The sequence below is a fragment of the Amblyomma maculatum genome, chromosome 1 (assembly GCF_055883805.1).
Source record: "Amblyomma maculatum isolate TAMU_Amacu chromosome 1, ASM5588380v1, whole genome shotgun sequence".
Classification (NCBI taxonomy): Eukaryota; Metazoa; Arthropoda; class Arachnida; order Ixodida; family Ixodidae; genus Amblyomma; species Amblyomma maculatum.
The window spans coordinates 10768160-10788253 of record NC_139344.1 but is presented as its reverse complement, the minus strand read 5'-3'; the positions used below and the strand labels follow the sequence as shown (position 1 = coordinate 10788253).

The following is a 20094-nucleotide window of genomic DNA, read 5'->3' as shown; positions in this document are numbered from 1 at the left end:
TAAGGTGCGGTCATGCCTATTTGTTCTGCCACATTACCGCCGTTGCAAAAGGATTCTAATTCCTCAGAAGCGTCATGATACTCAATATACAGGCACTCAGTCAATCCAGGTCACGACTACTGAGTTTTAATTGCGCAAGTAATTTCGAATCATCATTCCTTTCAACCCTCTTGAAGCTCCTTTTCAATGTACCTTACTTATCACGCATTCCTAGGCGCTCTTTGATGGCTACCAACTCGACATGCAGCTCGTGGATATAACTTTTTAGCATTTCATTTTTAATTAAAAGAATGAAAAAATTAAGCATCCTATTTATATTCACAATTAAAACTGCACGCATGTACTTTCTTCCGTCCCGAATATCTGTGCGCTGGAAACTACGGCACTAGGGATAGGAATTTTTAATCAAGTTGCGAAACGTGCAAATAAACAACGATTATCCACCGAGCATCTGGTTTCGTTCTTTCTTTCGTTCCGTTGATACGCGATCGAAGCCTGGAAGTTGCATTTCCGGCGCGAAGACGAAAATAGCGTCTGACCGAATCCTCCTAAAACACTGCAACGTCTGCAAATGTAAGACGCACATGATGGCAATTATTCCACGTCACCAAATTCCGAAACTGCCTACTGCCGAATAGCGGGATAAACTGCGCTGTTCATTGTCCTATAGAATTAATGCCGCTTTCCAGAAGTGCCGTCGGTAGCTGAAGAAAACGCACCCACAAAAAAAAAAAAAAGAAAACCTTGCGGCCATACTGTGTATTGGGATGCGTCTAGTTGGCAGCTGCTGTCTTTGATAAATACTTGCTGCCATGACCTTTTTAACGTGTGAGACAGAATATCCGCCTATCAGCGAGCATTCCTGCGGTCTTCTGCGACTGTAATTTTCGTTTCGGCAATTGCTGCCTAAAGAGGCCATGTGAGCGTGTCCTGTCTTCGTCGTCATCGCACGAGCGCATGCTGAACCGCAGTCAAACAGCGACATTTGTGCTGTGTTTCTCGCCAATACTGCCTCTCTGCTGCGTCCAACCGATCTACCCAGGGCCGCTGCTTCGAGTAAGCTGACGGTGAGGAACGAGACACGGCTCAAGCCGCATCGCTTGTTTTGCTTTTTGCCGCAACGAATTATAGAAGCGCCTAGTCAGGACTGCATACCAAGTGCGAACTGCACGATTAGCGCCCCTCAAGTACAACGTCCAGTGGGGATTCAAGGGAAACCATAGTTCCGTCATGAATGTCTTGGCCATGCACAGTAAGAAGTGGTTGATTTTCCAGAATATGCACCTGGTTCAAGAACTGGCTGCGTGTCAGAGGGAGATAGCCACTATGAAGAAGGCCCGCAAGCGCAGGCAGAAGATTCAGCTTGTCTTGCCTGAAGTTAAATTCTGCTTGGAAGGGGCTATGCAGTTCATCTGCAATGCGCGCGATAATTACGCGCGAGCCATGAACCTTTTGCAAAAGATTATGCCTCCCGAACCGGACCTTACCTTGACCAGTTCCGCCAACAGTGACGCGCTGAACCCACAAGTACGAAAGCCAAATTTACATCCGCAAGGTAGGATGTGCGACAAGTGCGGCAACCCTGCAGTAATCGAATACAAAAATCAGAAAATCATCGCTAAGTCCGTATGTTCGCCTGCGAAAATGACGGCACTTGGCCCAGAAGTCGGCAAGTCTCCAGAGTTCAATGCGCTGACAAACATGCACGATGGAGAATCTAGTTCTGACAACACTCGTGAGTCTATCACTTCTGCAATGGAACTAAGTTTAGCAGGAGCGGCGGCGATTGTGATGAACGAAGACACTGTCGCCGAGAAAGAGCCGATCATTTTTGGAACCTCTAGCAACAAGAGCGAGTTCAACGAGCACAAGATTCAGACAGTTTCCAGCTCTCGTTATGAAAAAGCTGCTGAATTCCAGCCCGCCGAAGACTTGCCTTTCGGCGTAAAACTGTTTGGAGTTCCTCCCAGGCCATGGAAGTTATTGGAAAAGGGTAGAAATAGTCGAAGCTCCGGCTCGCGAAGAACGTCTCCGCAGTGGGCAAGGGCTCACAGCCTGCGCAACATGCCCATATGCGATCCCTTGGGATTTTCTTTGCCTGAAGCCGCACCAGGAGCGTCAGAGGAATGCGAAGCGCCAATCAACGTCCCAGCCCTTTCGTCGGTTGGCCCTCTTGATGATTTCCCTCATCACAACCCTCCCAGTCCGTTCCCGGAAAGTCGACAATGCCCCCCGCTGGAGTTGGCGTTCCTCAACAAGCCAAGGCCAGAAGCAAAAGATCCAACAAACATTCAGCCGTCCACATGGTTCGCAGGCCTCGGAAGGACATCCCGCGTAAGCAGGGGCGCCAGCGAAGGAAAGGCCACAATGCCAGCACGCAAATCGAGAGACGGGGCGGTGCACGAATCCTCTTGCGCTGCAAGCACCGAGACGTCGTCCAGAGAAGAGAAGGCTAAACCTTCACCAGCCGAGCTCCAGATGACACAGACGCCGCGCCCCGTGTCTGGACCAAATGTCGACAATCCGGATGACGACAGTGTCCCGCAATACGCAAGTGGACGTCCAGCTCGCAGATGCGCACTCGCCAAGAGCTACAAGGAACCAAGTTTGAATATCAAGATTCGCCGAAAGTGATGTCGCATATACAGTGAGTTGCTCAGTTCATGCCTGGATTATCTTTAAGCATCGCCAAAGTGCTAAAGAATTTCTCACTGTTTATAAAATCTCGGACCAAATGAGAATTTAGCCGTTACACATGTACTGCCATAAGTAATATAAGCAGGAACACGCGTGCGCGTAGCAAATAGTCTCGAAACCCATTTGGGGCGATGCACTGCGGCCGCTGTCGTAAACGGAAAGGGCGCCGCGGTTCTGCTAACCTTTGGCAATCCCGCCTTGCTGTCGTCTCCGAGAAACGGCATCTGATTGCGAAGCACCGGCCGCTAGCGATGATCAGGCGGTTATCGCAGACAATGTTCTAGTTCTGCGCCGAAAGCAGCTTTTACCCCCCCCCCCCTTTTTTTTTCTATGTGGGCCATATAAAAAGTTGGCCAGAAAATATTATTTGTAGCATCCTAACCACGCACACACGCACCTACATAGACAGTTGAAACTCGATCGCGCAGCTCAGCTGCCTTGGCGCCACTAAACTTTTTCGTGTCCATAGACTGCGTGACATCGACCGCTATTCAATCGCCGCACGTTGCATACATTGCTAGTAGACGTTATACTTTAGAAGCAACCCTTTATCCACCCTCTATAAAAGAGAAAGCACTCCTGGTGTGAGCACCGTTTATGTAAGCTTTATGCGCCTTCATTTTACAATCCATGTGCTTACTTATCCAGGGATGCCTTTTCAAGGGTGCCACATAAAGCGCGGAGCAATGTATTTCGTGAGCAACCTGATCAATATGTTTTATAATTTTGGCAGAAAGTTGTTAACTAGGCCTTCGCGAGCAACTCTACGGCCAAGTAATTCTTATGATTCCATCGTGCACGTCAATAAATATCGTGCATCCATCCACATACAACATGCACACACAGGTCCTGATGCTGGTCTTCGGAAGTTAACAAATGCAGGTATCCCGAGACCGACGTACATTACAAGTCAGTACACTGCGAATTTTCCTTCTTTTGAGCAGTCGTGGACATATCGCTTGGAATGTTCAGGCAGCGTGACATTCAGCGATGTACTTCAAATTTTCAGCCAGTGGCAGCGGAGGATGATTTCGAAACACGGACTCCAATGTGCTTTGCACTTTATGTGTGCACTCGCCGCCACTTCAGCGTGGGAGAGAAGCAAATTAAGAAGAGAGCGCTCGACTGGCGCTTCATCGGAGACAATTTATAAATCTGACCCATGGCGCCGCGACTTCATTAAACTGTCCAGCTACCCCCCCCCCCCCCCCCCCCCCTCTCTATCTCTCCCTAGAGGCGCGCCAGTTAGAGTAGCGGGGCGGAGGGAGGCTGTGTAGAGCATTGAAGACGTAACATGAGGCTGGCGTTATTAGGGTATAGTGGATACAGGGCGACACTCTGGACGGCGTTCATATTTTATTCTTCATTCCGTGGCCGGCAAAGTGAATCCCAGGCTTTCTCTGTAGAAAGGCATGAACGTGCTGCCCTCTGTCCGAGCGCTTTTCGAAAAACAAAAAAAAAAAAAAAAAAAAACGAAGTCCTACCTAACATCCTGAGTTGCCTGAAGCATTTCTATTTAATATTCAAAAACATTTTTTATAGGTTAGAACGCCTTCATCAATTGTCAAATTGATGAGGCTTTCATTTGGGTATATGGGCAGTTTTTTTTTAATGTTTATACGTTGTGTACCTGTCACTTAAGGCAATCTGCCTAATGACGCGCATGTACATCATTTTGATGATTTCCCTTCTCTTTCGTACTTGCCCCTATTTGTGTGCGGGAATGATAGTGAAAAGGGTGGTGATAGTATCCTCTGCTTTATCCTTCTCACTTTGAGATAGCCACTTACCCATACTACAAACGTTTCATTTAACTCGTGGCGGACGAAGTTTGGGCAGAATCTTTTTTTCATTTAGATAAATTTGATCTCTATTGAACGTTATTGCGAACATCTATGCGGCATTATTTTCAAGCGAAAATCTTCACTGTGCGGGTCAGAGCCGAGCTTCGCGTGAGCCGAACTGGCTAGTTATGCGCATGCGCGAAACCGAGTGACGTCAAACGCTGCGCAGGTGTCGCTCATCGCCGCTGCCGCAGCCGTCGCCTGACCTTTCGGCGCAGCCGCGAGCTACTGCGTATGTGCGTCGACTCCTCGCTGTCGCTACAACTGCGCGTTTCGCCTCCTCGCCCACCGTTTGATCTTCCGTTGTAGCCGCGTGTTTACCACAGATGCGCTGCGCGCTACTACGCATGGGCAAGGTGGCTATATAATGCGCTTGCCATAGAATAGGCATGCGCACTCGACATGGAAGGGGAGTTTGGCTGCTGCTAGACTTCGCAGAAAAGCTGAGAAAATAAATTCGTCCGATACAGAAGTACTCGCTTGGGAGTTGGCTGCACAACAGCGAAAAAATGATAAAGCTAAAGCTAAACTCTTAAACATATGCCATTGATTAACCAAGTGTGCGCCTATAGATAAACAATGTATCCAATACCGCCTGAGCTACGAAGCATAGCCATGACGTCAAACCAAGCATAACTGAAGCTTTTCGCTTGTATATCCAAGCTTAACCAGGGCTAAGCCACTGCCTAATTTTTTTTTTACAGATGACAACTGAGGTAATGTGTGGTAATGCATTTACCCATGCACACATTCATGCACACTTTACGTGGCGTGCAGGCGCAGTGACGGCCTCCGTAGTGTCTGGGGCACCAGCTGGCATCTCTTGTTCTCACACTTGTGCGGAAAGCATTCGGGCTGCAGTTCTCCGGTCTTGCTGCTCCTTACCACTGCATGGAGGCTTTTTTTTTTTCTCTTTTTTTTTTCTGCTTGGAATAAATTTGTAACAAACGCACTGAAGGCTACTTGTGTAAAGAAAGGAGTGAATGCTGTTAGAGAAATCACACGAAGCGCAAAAGCAGTGATTTGGCTTGCCAGGGGCTTTTCAGGTGATGTCAAATCACTGGCTCGTAGCATTCTGCTACCGCCAGCAATCGATGTGTACGGTAAAGACCAAGTACCAATTTGCGCACTTATAGCGGTAGTCCGCTGATCTACCACGATCACAAATTGATATCTTACAAGAAAGTGGCGCTATTTTGTTTCTCTGTCGGGAGGGCATGATTAAGAGGCACGAACGCTTCACAAAAACTAGAGCGAATTGTGTACATGCTAGTGGAACAGCACATGTTCTATTGCTTACTATGAAGCGTCTTGCAGCACCCCTATCAGCGGTTCGTCTACTTTTTGTTTAGGTACTGGGCGCTAAGCGTTTCCTGTTGGGATTATAACTTTTAATCAAAGTAAAAGCTTTAACGAAGAACCATTCAGACGTCACTAAATAAATAGCGCCATCAGTAATGCGGATGCTTTTAGGAGCACATTGGTCAGTCAACTTTTACGTGACGTGAATGACGCGTTCGTGAGCACGGTGGAAGAAAGAGAGGTGCTCCGACGGCGCCGCAAGGAGCGGCCACGTGACTGTTACGCATGCACGCGGACGCCAGGGGCAGCACCGGCACTGGGGGCCTATCTCGTCGCTCGTTTCGCTTGCGTTTCTATGGGCGCGCCTGGGACGGGCGCGTGATTTTGACACATAGGGACGTTCCCCGGCTTGATTTTTATTTTTTTTTTTGTGGAAGGTATGCACCTTTATATTTCTGCCATTTTTCTGGATTATGATTCGATTCGGGGCCGCATGAATGATTTCTGAACTGATATGCAGCTTTGCGGTTTACGACAAACACGAGTAATAGACTATTTACTGAAAGTACTCCTGTGAGCGTCGTGTAAAAAGCATCCAAAGGAGTGCAAGACGACCATGTGAGCCTTCATAGCTGCCAACATGTGCAAAGTTTCAGGTACTGTCGCACCGAAAAAAAAAAATAACAGTTACGTTCGCGCCCTCCAGTGTTTGAATTTCTTTTCGCCGTTCCTTTTTCCAGTTAACAAAAAACGCTAACGTCCTGATCTATTTCATTACGGACAATTGCAGAAGGCTTTTGCTGCAACCCGAATGCAAATATGACGCAAGAAATTTAAGCAGCGGAACCCGTAGGCGCGCCTTTGCTCGCATTTCTTTCTATTGGCATGCAAATGTGCGTGTCGTGCATTACAGCTCAATTTGAAGGTATGATGCTATAGTGCGTATCCATGTAAGATCAAACGAAGGATGGTCGGCCGACCTTATAAATTGATTTTAAAATTTGATATATTGTTGACCGATGACTGGAAAGAAGATATCTGCAATTGGTTTTGCTGCCATTTTTTTTTTCGGGGCACAACAAATTAATAATAACGAGTGGAGTGACGCGGTTATGTTCTCTGCTGTTTTTGAGAACTTTCGTTATTGATTACAGAAGGTATAATAAAGTTAGGATTCCAAAGTGATCTCAATAAAATATGCTAATTTTTGTTTGTATTCAATTAATTTTAACTTTTTGTGAAGTGTAGGTTTTTCATTTGCATGAACAATAAAGGAGAGGTTGTTGCCACATAGCGGTTCCGGCTACTGCTTCCCACCAAATTTATAAAAAACACCTGGCCTGTTTTTATAACATTTCTTAAAGTATAATAATTGGTTCACAGGAAAGGAAAGGCTGTCATAAATGTTCTGTGGACACCTGAATAGCGCCTTAAGGGAAGGGAGGAAGTTGGGAGTGAAAGCGGAAAGAGAGAAATGGGTGCCGGTAGTGGAGGGCTTAGGAGTAATTTCGACTAGCCGGGGATCATTAGTGGCTGTTCCTGGCCCTACGGGGCTGGGACCGGGAGGTCAACGCCGCTTGGGCGGGGGCTAGCCGGCCACCGAATTTTTATTTTAACGTGCACTGACGTCGCACAGCAAACGTATGCCTCTTTTTTTCGCCTCCATCGAAACGCAGCCGCCGGCGGTCGGGATCGAACCCTGGTACTTGGGCACAGTAGTCGGGCATCTTAACCACTGCACCACCGCGGCGGGGCGAAATCGGCCCAGGAAATGAAATTTTGTCTATTTTACAGTCCTTTGTGTCAAGAAAAGTTTGTGGTAGAGCGGCAATATTTCCACACTATGTTATCAGCATATTCATCTATCAAGCTGCGAATGCTTATATATATATATATATATATATATATATATATATATATATATATATATATATATATATATATATATATATAACGTTTCAATACAGACGTACGATCGCACTAATTTCAATATAACAGCGAACAATGAAAATTTCTGAAGACGAATGTGTCCCCCTACTCTTTTACTTCAGCTTTCAAATTCATTGAAAACATATTGCGTAATTTCGTTGCGCTAGTAATTGTGGCCACTCCAATAACGCCCTTGCGCAAGTCTCAGCGCACGACGCGATTTGTGAATCGCACACTATTTTCCAACTGTGGCATAATATTGTATTTAGTCATTTATGTCTCCACGTTGCAAATTAGCTGGCAGACACCATAGTGTATGATTCGGAAAATTGTACGTGTGGCGTCTGATGCGCTTGTGGCACCGGGCAGCACACAGATGTTTTTCGTATTTTACCTTCACCAAAACACGGATTGCACAAAAATACGATAAAGTGCATTGAGCAAGCAACGTATTCCAAATATTATTAGTGAAATGAAATTGTGAATGTCACGGAGAACTGCCTCATTAAAAAGAGACTGTTTTTTGGCTGCAATCGTTTATTTTAATCACTCAACGACGCACATTACCTTCATTCCTGTGCAAAGTTTCTTTGTTTCTTTCATGCAGTCCAGGCTATACGTGCCGGCATGAAGTGCGAACCGCAGATCGAACGCGCGGCAAAAGACCCAGCATGACCGTTTGGATGACGTCGTTTGAGATAGGCACGCGCATCCGGCGATAGATAGCATTGCTTTTTTTGCGCGTTCGATACTTCGCTTTGCCAGGGGAGCCCCACGCTCATTCTGATATCTGACGCAGCGCAGTTTTTCAAGTGGCAACGGTTTTCGCGCCCGCGAGGGGGAAGCGGGCGCTCAAACCTCCGGCGACAGCGGTTTGATCGTTTGATCCTGCTTCCTTCACCGCCATATTATCGGCGTCTGGTTGCGGTGCGAACAAGGGACGGATAGAATAGCGAAGCTCCATTGCACATGCGTTAAACAGCTACCCAAGAGTCATTGCACCGGTGACATGATGTCATGAAGCTGCTCTTTAGTTGGCAATATGTGGCAATAATCCGCCAGAAGCGCGCCCGGTGCGCGCTCCCGAGCTGCGAGCGCAGCGTGTCGTCTGCTCGAGCAGACGACGCACCTCTGTTTGCTCGGAAAAGGAGTTATTTGTTTAGCCAGCGCTACGAAAGTTTCTACCTGCTTAGAAGTCGGGGTGTAAATATCTATAAAGAAATGTCTAAGGCTTGGGGCCTTTCAGTGCTGATTTAGGTGGGAAATTATCAGCGCGAGCGCCGGTGTTCCATAGGCATGCCAGCAGAACCGGCGGAGAGGATGGCCCCCAGAACATGTGCTGCCCCTAGCGGCTGCCGTCTTTTCCGGTCACACTAAGCGGCCGCGCGCTCGCTGCAGCGCGGCCGCGCAGTCGGAGCACCTCTCTTTCTTCCACCGTGTTCGTGAGTCCGCCTGTGGTGCAAATCATATAATGATGCACCAATAAATATATGGTTGGTGGAGTGTGGCACCGTATGAGGAAAATTGGAGGTAAATCGACGGGCTCTTCTGTCTGCAGTAGACGTCGTTAGGATGCATACTGCAAGCGATATTCGTTTTCACCGCACAATCTTGCTTTGTTTAGCCCCGGCGCAGAGGCCATGGCTCACTTCATTTTGGTATAAAGAAATTTAGACGACTATACATATTGTCGGTGAACAAGTATGCACAAGTAGCCGACACATGAAAGTAATGTGCATTGACAAACAAAGATAGACACTGGCACACGCAGAAACCGATTATAAGAAAGAGGCGAAAAGCTAGCTTTTCGTTTAGGCAGCGAGGAAATGTTTAACAAAGAACCATTGACTAGTCGCGAAGAAACAGTGTCAGCCATGGGCGTGGGCGGAGCTTCTTTGCAGACCTAACCTGTATGGCATATGGTATGGCACGGCATGGTATGGTATGGTATGGTACGATATGGGGTATGGTATAGTATGATATGGTATGGGTATCGTACAGGTACGTAGCAAGGGCGGGGGAAGGCCTTTCCCCTTCCCCCCCCGAAATTTCGATGTGAAAGCTCACGAAGGTGCTGCTGCGGACTTTTTGGTACAACATTGCTATAAAGGAGGAACAGCGCTAAAGACGAGGAGAGGACCGAACAACACAGCGCTTGTGTCGTTCGTTCCTACTTCGTCCTGTTTTTACGCTGTTCGCCCTTTTTTAAATGCAGAAGCCCCCCTTAGCTAAGTCCAACCTGATTTATAAAGTTAGTCGTCGTCAGGTAACCGAGTTGGCAGAAGCTCCAATCTTGGGATACCAACTTTTAGTCAGAGGTGCATTTAATGGGCAATGCAGGAACGTTCGTGCGACTTGGTTATAACACGGGGCTTTATATCTACCTCGTTCCTGCCAACTTGAACACTCTGCTCTGCTCCTCACAAGCAAGCCTCTGGCAGGTGGTTGTTGGCAGGTGACATGGCCGGGCGGTCCTTGGAATGAATCATAGCTGACTTGGCCCTCACTGGAAATTTCGGTCGCCCACCCCTAATATAAGGTCTTAAAATTTTAAATGTGGATGTACAGTCAAGATTTCGATGTGTTTGCACAGTACGCTATTAGTTAGCAGAGTCAAACCGTGTCTCAGTTTTTCTTTTTTGTCAGACCTCCGCTATCATCACACGGATTTCTAAAGCGCCGCCATATCACTTTACAGCTATTCGCAGGTGTTCACCAAGGTTTGGAAGCGATCGCTAATCGGGCCGCGAGACCCCCCTCCCCCCCCCCCCCCCCGAATAAAAAGAAACAGCAGTACGTGCGTAAAGTGCAGCTAGTGAGAAAGAGAAAGGGGCTAAAACAGTATCCTTGAAGGGGAATGACACAGAACTGGGGGCGTGAAAGAGAGTGATACTCTCAGCTAAACAATTTCTCGATATTTTTGTTTTATCATCATTTGATTGATTTGAAATATCAAGAAACTGCTGTTGGAAAAGCTTCGCACGACCTTTCAAACTTTAAACACACACACACGCACACACACACGCACACACGCGCACACACGCACGCACACACACACACACACACACACACACACACACACACACACACACACGCGCACACACACACACACACACACACACACACACACACACGCACACACACACACACACACACACACACACACACACACACACACACACACACACACACACGCGCGCGCACATGCACACACACGCACGCACGGACGAACGATGTTTTTATGCTTTAAATTTTTTGTTTTCAGTTTCCTTTTATTTATTTATTTTATTCCTTTCATTTATTTTCTTTATTTTTATTTTATTTCATATTTTACATTTTTTGTACACCAATACTCAGCACCAGTAAGCATTGCCCTTCCTTTGTGAGCCATTGAACACCTTCAATTATTTCAATTATACAATTATAGAGAACACAGTTTCAGTTAGAGTTTAGCACGGACAGTCAAAGAGCGCCACACCGACCCGGAAAGCCAACAGGCATCCACTGATAAGTTTCCCTTTCTTCTCCGAAGCGACGGTGATGCGTAAACCAAGCAAACTCATAATCGTCTCTCATAGGCTTCCAAGTAAATAGCAAAGGCACACAGACAACAACAACAACAACAACAAAAAAAAAATTCTTCACATTATACAACTTTGGAGACTGTATCCGGATAGGGATGACGCTACGCGAATCAACAAGGTGTACGTGCACGACTCGCAGAGCAGTTTGTAACTGCACTCAGTAACCCGTCCGGTGGGCCCCGCTGCGCCTCGGCTGTCAAAATGCGCATCTAGGCGTCGCCATCAGAAATCGCCAGGGACAGAGGAGAGGTCCCTTTACCATGTAGTGTCTTCTCTTGACATCGAAAGGTCGGTCCAAGCACAGCACGCTAGGTTACAACGTGACAAGCGCGGAGAGAACGGCGGGCACTGACGGAAGGACACGGAGCTGACGGATGAAGCGATCAAAATATGGCCGCCAGCGCGGGTTGCCAGACTTACTTTTGTAAACCATCTATTGTTTTAAAGAGCGTTCAAGAAGACGAAAGCCTTCCAAGAATACCTTGACTTCTAATCAATTCTAAGGCGAAAGCCTTTTTTGGCTCATGGGCTGATGCAATGTCTTAAGAAAATTTTCACCGGAAGACACACTTAGAAAAAGAATATTGACGCCACAGGGAATCGAACCACTATATCCTTCCAATCCACAGAAGAGCGCACAAACTATTTCTCGACGCCGCGCTCGTGAGGAACTTATCGTAATTCTCTTGTCTAGCTTGGATTAAATTGGATTGGTTGTGAGGCTTTCTCTTTTATAAAGGGTGGACAATAAAATTCTAGCGAAGTACTGGCTGTGGTGGAGTCTTTCCAGCCGCGGCATAAATACCACTAACGACATCTATCTAGATAGCCTTTTCCCCTTCTAGATGAGATGATTTCATGTCTATAGCCCTTTCATCCCGTGATGTTCCGCGTCTGATGATATTAGCCGTGACAATGAGGATGCAGTTAGCGATAATGATGATAATAGTGATGACGCTCCAGCTAGTTATAATGATAATGATGGCAGTAGCGATGACACTGATGGTGCATAACGATGATAGCAGCGATAGGGTGGTAGCACGTCTAGTAGCGATAATAATAAAGATAACAGTAGGGATTACAATGACGACGCAATGGGTGAAAACATTTCTGAAAAGTGGATTTCGCATTTATAGAGACTTTAGTGCAGTCCCGCTTTTTTTTTTTTTTTTTTTGCTTGTGCAGTAGCTTGAGGTATAGGAGGTGTACCTGTTAAGTAGAGGGCATGATTTATTGGTTCCATGCGCACCTTGAGCGGCCAAAGCAAAAGCAAGCGCTAGACAGCGTTCTGACAAAGAAAGAAAAGTTATGTAGAAGCGTTGCCAAGCACACTGCGGCTTATCCTCAAGTATTGCTCATTTTGCTTTGTGTGCGAGAATTCAATCCTCCTGCCCTTTTGAGGGGTTATCAATTCGGTTTACGGTTTACGTACCCTCTCAGCTGGGCACAGCAATCGAGCGCTGGAACCACTTCACCATCACCGCGGGGGGCAAACGCAGTACTATCTACAAAACCAAGGAAACTTGATATGTCGTCGTCCTGGCAGTGGTAATATGAGGCAACGACAATACCTTGCAAAATAACCCTTTCAGTTTGTTTCAAACAAAAAATTATGGTGTGTTACGCTACATGGTTTATTAGATGTGCTGTCTCAATGCAATATGGGCAACAAGGGTTGCCGAAATGAAGTGTTTCTAATTGGTTGCGACCACGGGAGAGGGGGTTCTTAGTGCGAATGGGATATACTGAAAAGCTAGTTGGTCAGGCAGAATTCTTCAAAGCCGAATGGGTTATATAGAGACGTTACAAGAAAAGGTGAGGCCGGGAAGAATGCTTTACATGAAATTAAAAAAAAATAATAAATTATTTCTAAAGCCCTGACATTTAGGTTTTATTATCGTTGTTTCTTTTCTTTTTCTTCTCAACATTTGAAGCTTTCTGCATACGCATTTTTTCTCATTGCTGGGACGCGTTTCAAGTTCATCTAATCAGTTGGAGGTGTAGCGCCCTTCCAGACCTGACTTTTTATTCTTCCTTCTCTATGCCACGTTTTTTTTTTGTGTGTGTGTGTGTGAAACATTAGTTTACGCGCACTGACGTCATCCAGTGCGCCTCGCGTTACGCCTGGATGAAAAGGCGGTCGCCGTGTCAGGGCTCGAACCCCAGGGCTTTATGTGTAGCACTCGAGGGCCCTAACCCCGTAGCCACTGCGGCGGGCTTCTGAGTAAGAAAGGGTACCGGCCAGCTGACTTCTCAAATTTGCTGAAATCATATTCATATATTCGCTTCGTCGAAAGTTAGAAAATTGTATTTCTGGTATATTCTCGAAGTCATATAAGCTCATCAATATATTGAACTTTATTTTACTACACCTGAAATAATTACCACGATCAATTCAACATTCGGTCGATTTGCCCCTAATTTGTCCCGACAGCATATCGTCATAAAGGGCTACCGTAATTCGAACTAGCCTTCAGGTTTTAATTATTGAGAGCCATATGCGACTGCGAGTTTTCCAGCTTAATAACACGCGTTAGCGGCCACCTGCAAAGTACTAACTGCGCGGGCAGATGAGAGATATAATAAGCAACACTTACGACCGTATAGCTTGCTAACGACTTTCAGAGGTACACCGTAAATTTCGTATAAAAAAGCATGAAATTCACGTGCACAATGGCAGAATAGAGCGTTTTTGTGGGAAGCCATTATTGTGCTTAATGTTTACAGTACGAGGTGCTTATTACGCCTCACAAACCTTCCACTGGTGTGGCTCACAGATGCACAGGAAGCCCCTGTATCCCTACCTTTGTGCCCTCAGTAACGTTCCGTGGAAGAATTAGTTATTTCTTTCTGCCATATCTAACTAGTGTTTTCTTGCAACGAAATCTTTTTTTTTTTTATTCCAGGAAGGTGCATAATACTGCTTCACACTCGAAAGCATCTTTAGAATTTCGGGGTTCCACCACCGTTATACGAATTCAGAGTAACGGTTTTTGCTTGAGTAAGAGGCGGTCATGCCTATTTGTTCTGCCACATTACCGCCGTTGCAAAATGATTCTAATTCCTCAGAAGCGTCATGATACTCAATATACAGGCACTCTGTCAATCCAGGTCACGACCACTGAGTTTTAATTGCGCAAGTAATTTCGAATCATCATTCCTTTCAACCCTCTTGAAGCTCCTTTTCAATGTACCTTACTTATCACGCATTCCTAGGCGCTCTTTGATGGCTACCAACTCGACATGCAGCTCGTGGATATAACTTTTTAGCATTTCATTTTTAATTAAAAGAATGAAAAAATTAAGCATCCTATTTATATTCACAATTAAAAACTGCACGCATGTACTTTCTTCCATCCGGAATATCTTTGCGCTGGAAACTACGGCACTAGGGATAGGAATTTTTAATCAAGTTGCGAAACGTGCAAATAAACAACGATTATCCACCGAGCATCTGGTTTCGTTCTTTCTTTCGTTCCGTTGATACGCGATCGAAGCCTGGAAGTTGCATTTCCGGCGCGAAGACGAAAACAGCGTCTGGCCGAAGCCTCCTAAAACACTGCAACGTCTGCAAATGTAAGACGCACATGATGGCAATTATTCCACGTCACCAAATTCCGAAACTGCCTACTGCCGAATAGCGGGATAAACTGCGCTGTTCATTGTCCTATAGCATTAATGCCGCTTTCCAGAAGTGCCGTCGGTAGCTGAAGAAAACGCACCCACAAAAAAAAAAAAAAAAAAAAAAAAGAAAACCTTGCGGCCATACTGTGTATTGGGATGCGTCTAGTTGGCAGCTGCTGTCTTTGATAAATACTTGCTGTCATGACCTTTTTAACGTGTGAGACAGAATATCCGCCTATCAGCGAGCATTCCTGCGGTCTTCTGCGACTGTAATTTTCGTTTCGGCAATTGCTGCCTAAAGAGGCCATGTGAGCGTGTCCTGTCTTCGTCGTCATCGCACGAGCGCATGCTGAACCGCAGTCAAACAGCGACATTTGTGCTGTGTTTCTCGCCAATACTGCCTCTCTGCTGCGTCCAACCGATCTACCCAGGGCCGCTGCTTCGAGTAAGCTGACGGTGAGGAACGAGACACGGCTCAAGCCGCATCGCTTGTTTTGCTTTTTGCCGCAACGAATTATAGCAGCGCCTAGTCAGGACTGCATACGAGGTGCGAACTGCACGATTAGCGCCCCTCAAGTACAACGTCCAGTGGGGATTCAAGGGAAACCATAGTTCCGTCATGAATGTCTTGGCCATGCACAGTAAGAAGTGGTTGATTTTCCAGAATATGCACCTGGTTCAAGAACTGGCTGCGTGTCAGAGGGAGATAGCCACTATGAAGAAGGCCCGTAAGCGCAGGCAGAAGATTCAGCTTGTCTTGCCTGAAGTTAAATTCTGCTTGGAAGGGGCTATGCAGTTCATCTGCAATGCGCGCGATAATTACGCGCGAGCCATGAACCTTTTGCAAAAGATTATGCCTCCCGAACCGGACCTTACCTTGACCAGTTCCGCCAACAGTGACGCGCTGAACCCACAAGTACGAAAGCCAAATTTACATCCGCAAGGTAGGATGTGCGACAAGTGCGGCAACCCTGCAGTAATCGAATACAAAAATCAGAAAATCATCGCTAAGTCCGTATGTTCGCCTGCGAAAATGACGGCACTTGGCCCAGAAGTCGGCAAGTCTCCAGAGTTCAATGCGCTGACAAACATGCACGATGGAGAATCTAGTTCTGACAACACTCGTGAGTCTATCACTTCTGCGATGGAACTAAGTTTAGCAGGAGCGGCGGCGATTGTGATGAACGAAGACACTGTCGCCGAGAAAGAGCCGATCATTTTTGGAACCTCTAGCAACAAGAGCGAGTTCAACGAGCACAAGATTCAGACAGTTTCCAGCTCTCGTTATGAAAAAGCTGCTGAATTCCAGCCCGCCGAAGACTTGCCTTTCGGCGTAAAACTGTTTGGAGTTCCTCCCAGGCCATGGAAGTTATTGGAAAAGGGTAGAAATAGTCGAAGCTCCAGCTCGCGAAGAACGTCTCCGCAGTGGGCAAGGGCTCACAGCCTGCGCAACATGCCCATATGCGATCCCTTGGGATTTTCTTTGCCTGAAGCCGCACCAGGAGCGTCAGAGGAATGCGAAGCGCCAATCAACGTCCCAGTCCTTTCGTCGGTTGGCCCTCTTGATGATTTCCCTCATCACAACCCTCCCAGTCCGTTCCCGGAAAGTCGACAATGCCCCCCGCTGGAGTTGGCGTTCCTCAACAAGCCAAGGCCAGAAGCAAAAGATCCAACAAACATTCAGCCGTCCACATGGTTCGCAGGCCTCGGAAGGACATCCCGCGTAAGCAGGGGCGCCAGCGAAGGAAAGGCCACAATGCCAGCACGCAAATCGAGAGACGGGGCGGTGCACGAATCCTCTTGCGCTGCAAGCACCGAGACGTCGTCCAGAGAAGAGAAGGCTAAACCTTCACCAGCCGAGCTCCAGATGACACAGACGCCGCGCCCCGTGTCTGGACCAAATGTCGACAATCCGGATGACGACAGTGTCCCGCAATACGCAAGTGGACGTCCAGCTCGCAGATGCGCACTCGCCAAGAGCTACAAGGAACCAAGTTTGAATATCAAGATTCGCCGAAAGTGATGCATATACAGTGAGTTGCTCAGTTCATGCCTGGATTATCTTTAAGCATCGCCAAAGTGTTAAAGAATTTCTCACTGTTTATAAAATCTCGGACCAAATGAGAATTTAGCCGTTACACATGTACTGCCATAAGTAATATAAGCAGGAACACGCGTGCGCGTAGCAAATAGTCTCGAAACCCATTTGGGGCGATGCACTGCGGCCGCTGTCGAAAACGGAAAGGGCGCCGCGGTTCTGCTAACCTTTGGCAATCCCGCCTTGCTGTCGTCTCCGAGAAACGGCATCTGATTGCGAAGCACCGGCCGCTAGCGATGATCAGGCGGTTATCGCAGACAATGTTCTAGTTCTGCGCCGAAAGCAGCTTTTACCCCCCCCCCCCCTTTTTTTTTCTATGTGGGCCATATAAAAAGTTGGCCAGAAAATATTATTTGTAGCATCCTAACCACGCACACACGCACCTACATAGACAGTTGAAACTCGATCGCGCAGCTCAGCTGCCTTGGCGCCACTAAACTTTTTGGTGTCCATAGACTGCGTGACATCGACCGCTATTCAATCGCCGCACGTTGCATACATTGCTAGTAGACGTTATACTTTAGAAGCAACCCTTTATCCACCCTCTATAAAAGAGAAAGCACTCCTGGTGTGAGCACCGTTTATGTAAGCTTTATGCGCCTTCATTTTACAATCCATGTGCTTACTTATCCAGGGATGCCTTTTCAAGGGTGCCACATAAAGCGCGGAGCAATGTATTTCGTGAGCAACCTGATCATTATGTTTTATAATTTTGGCAGAAAGTTGTTAACTAGGCCTTCGCGAGCAACTCTACGGCCAAGTAATTCTTATGATTCCATCGTGCACGTCAATAAATATCGTGCATCCATCCACATACAACATGCACACATAGGTCCTGATGCTGGTCTTCGGAAGTTAACAAATGCAGGTATCCCGAGACCGACGTACATTACAAGTCAGTACACTGCGAATTTTCCTTCTTTTGAGCAGTCGTGGACATATCGCTTGGAATGTTCAGGCAGCGTGACATTCAGCGATATACTTCAAATTTTCAGCCAGTGGCAGCGGAGGATGATTTCGAAACACGGACTCCAATGTGCTTTGCACTTTATGTGTGCACTCGCCGCCACTTCAGCGTGGGAGAGAAGCAAATTAAGAAGAGAGCGCCCGACTGGCGCTTCATCGGAGACAATTTATAAATCTGACCCATGGCGCCGCGACTTCATTAAACTGTCCAGCTACCCCCCCCTCTCTATCTCTCCCTAGAGGCGCGCCAGTTAGAGTAGCGGGGCGGAGGGAGGCTGTGTAGAGCATTGAAGACGTAACATGAGGCTGGCGTTATTAGGGTATGGTGGATACAGGGCGACACTCTGGACGGCGTTTATATTTTATTCTTCATTCCGTGGCCGGCAAAGTGAATCCCAGGCTTTCTCTGTAGAAAGGCATGAACGTGCTGCCCTCTGTCCGAGCGCTTTTCGAAAAACAAAAACAAAAAAAAAACGAAGTCCTACCTAACATCCTGAGTTGCCTGAAGCATTTCTATTTAATATTCAAAAACATTTTTTATAGGTTAGAACGCCTTCATCAATTGTCAAATTGATGAGGCTTTCATTTGGGTATATGGGCAGTTTTTTTTTTTTATGTTTATACGTTGTGTACCTGTCACTTAAGGCAATCTGCCTAATGACGCGCATGTACATCATTTTGATGATTTCCCTTCTCTTTCGTACTTGCCCCTATTTGTGTGCGGGAATGATAGTGAAAAGGGTGGTGATAGTATCCTCTGCTTTATCCTTCTCACTTTGAGATAGCCACTTACCCATACTACAAACGTTTCATTTAACTCGTGGCGGACGAAGTTTGGGCAGAATCTTTTTTTCATTTAGATAAATTTGATCTCTATTGAACGTTATTGCGAACATCTATGCGGCATTATTTTCAAGCGAAAATCTTCACTGTGCGGGTCAGAGCCGAGCTTCGCGTGAGCCGAACTGGCTAGTTATGCGCATGCGCGAAACCGAGTGACGTCAAACGCTGCGCAGGTGTCGCTCATCGCCGCTGCCGCAGCCGTCGCCTGACCTTTCGGCGCAGCCGCGAGCTACTGCGTATGTGCGTCGACTCCTCGCTGTCGCTACAACTGCGCGTTTCGCCTCCTCGCCCACCGTTTGATCTTCCGTTGTAGCCGCGAGTTTACCACAGATGCGCTGCGCGCTACTACGCATGGGCAAGGTGGCTATATAATGCGCTTGCCATAGAATAGGCGTGCGCACTCGACATGGAAGGGGAGTTTGGCTGCTGCTAGACTTCGCAGAAAAGCTGAGAAAATAAATTCGTCCGATACAGAAGTACTCGCTTGGGAGTTGGCTGCACAACAGCGAAAAAATGATAAAGCTAAAGCTAAACTCTTAAACATATGCCATTGATTAACCAAGTGTGCGCCTATAGATAAACAATGTATCCAATACCGCCTGAGCTACGAAGCATAGCCATGACGTCAAACCAAGCATAACTGAAGCTTTTCGCTTGTATATCCAAGCTTAACCAGGGCTAAGCCACTGCCTAATTTTTTTTTACAGATGACAACTGAGGTAAAGTGTGGTAATGCATTTACCCATGCACACATTCATGCACACTTTACCTGGCGTGCAGGCGCAGTGACGGCCTCCGTTGTGTCCGGGCACCAGCTGGCATCCCTTGTTCTCACCCTTGTGCGGAAAGCATTCGGGCTGCAGTTCTCCGGTCTTGCTGCTCCTCACCACTGCATGGAGGCTTTTTTTTTTTTTCTCTTTTTTTTTTCTTTTTTTTTTCTGCTTGGAATAAATTTGTAACAAACGCACTGAAGGCTACTTGTGTAAAGAAAGGAGTGAATGCTGTTAGAGAAATCACACGAAGCGCAAAAGCAGTGATTTGGCTTGCCAGGGGCTTTTCAGGTGATGTCAAATCACTGGCTCGTAGCATTCTGCTACCGCCAGCAATCGATGTGTACGGTAAAGACCAAGTACCAATTTGCGCACTTATAGCGGTAGTCCGCTGATCTACCACGATCACAAATTGATATCTTACAAGAAAGTGGCGC

At 46.8% G+C, this 20094-nt stretch overlaps 1 protein-coding gene across 2 annotated transcripts; it reads left to right on the top strand.

Moving 5' to 3' along the window:
• Nucleotides 1–835: 835 nt before the first annotated feature.
• LOC146201640 (uncharacterized) lies at nt 836–19789 on the top strand. Of its 2 annotated transcripts, none has more exons than XM_084587723.1 (2): nt 836–2647; nt 19668–19789. In XM_084587723.1, the coding sequence occupies exon 1, from the start codon at nt 1231–1233 to the stop codon at nt 2632–2634; it is 1404 nt and encodes a 467-aa protein (XP_084443849.1). In that variant the 5' UTR covers nt 836–1230; the 3' UTR covers nt 2635–2647; nt 19668–19789. The 2 variants fall into 2 exon arrangements, with proteins under 2 accessions (XP_084443849.1, XP_084443850.1); XM_084587724.1 differs by lacking the exon at nt 19668–19789 and adding an exon at nt 5319–5438.
• Nucleotides 19790–20094: the final 305 nt, after the last annotated feature.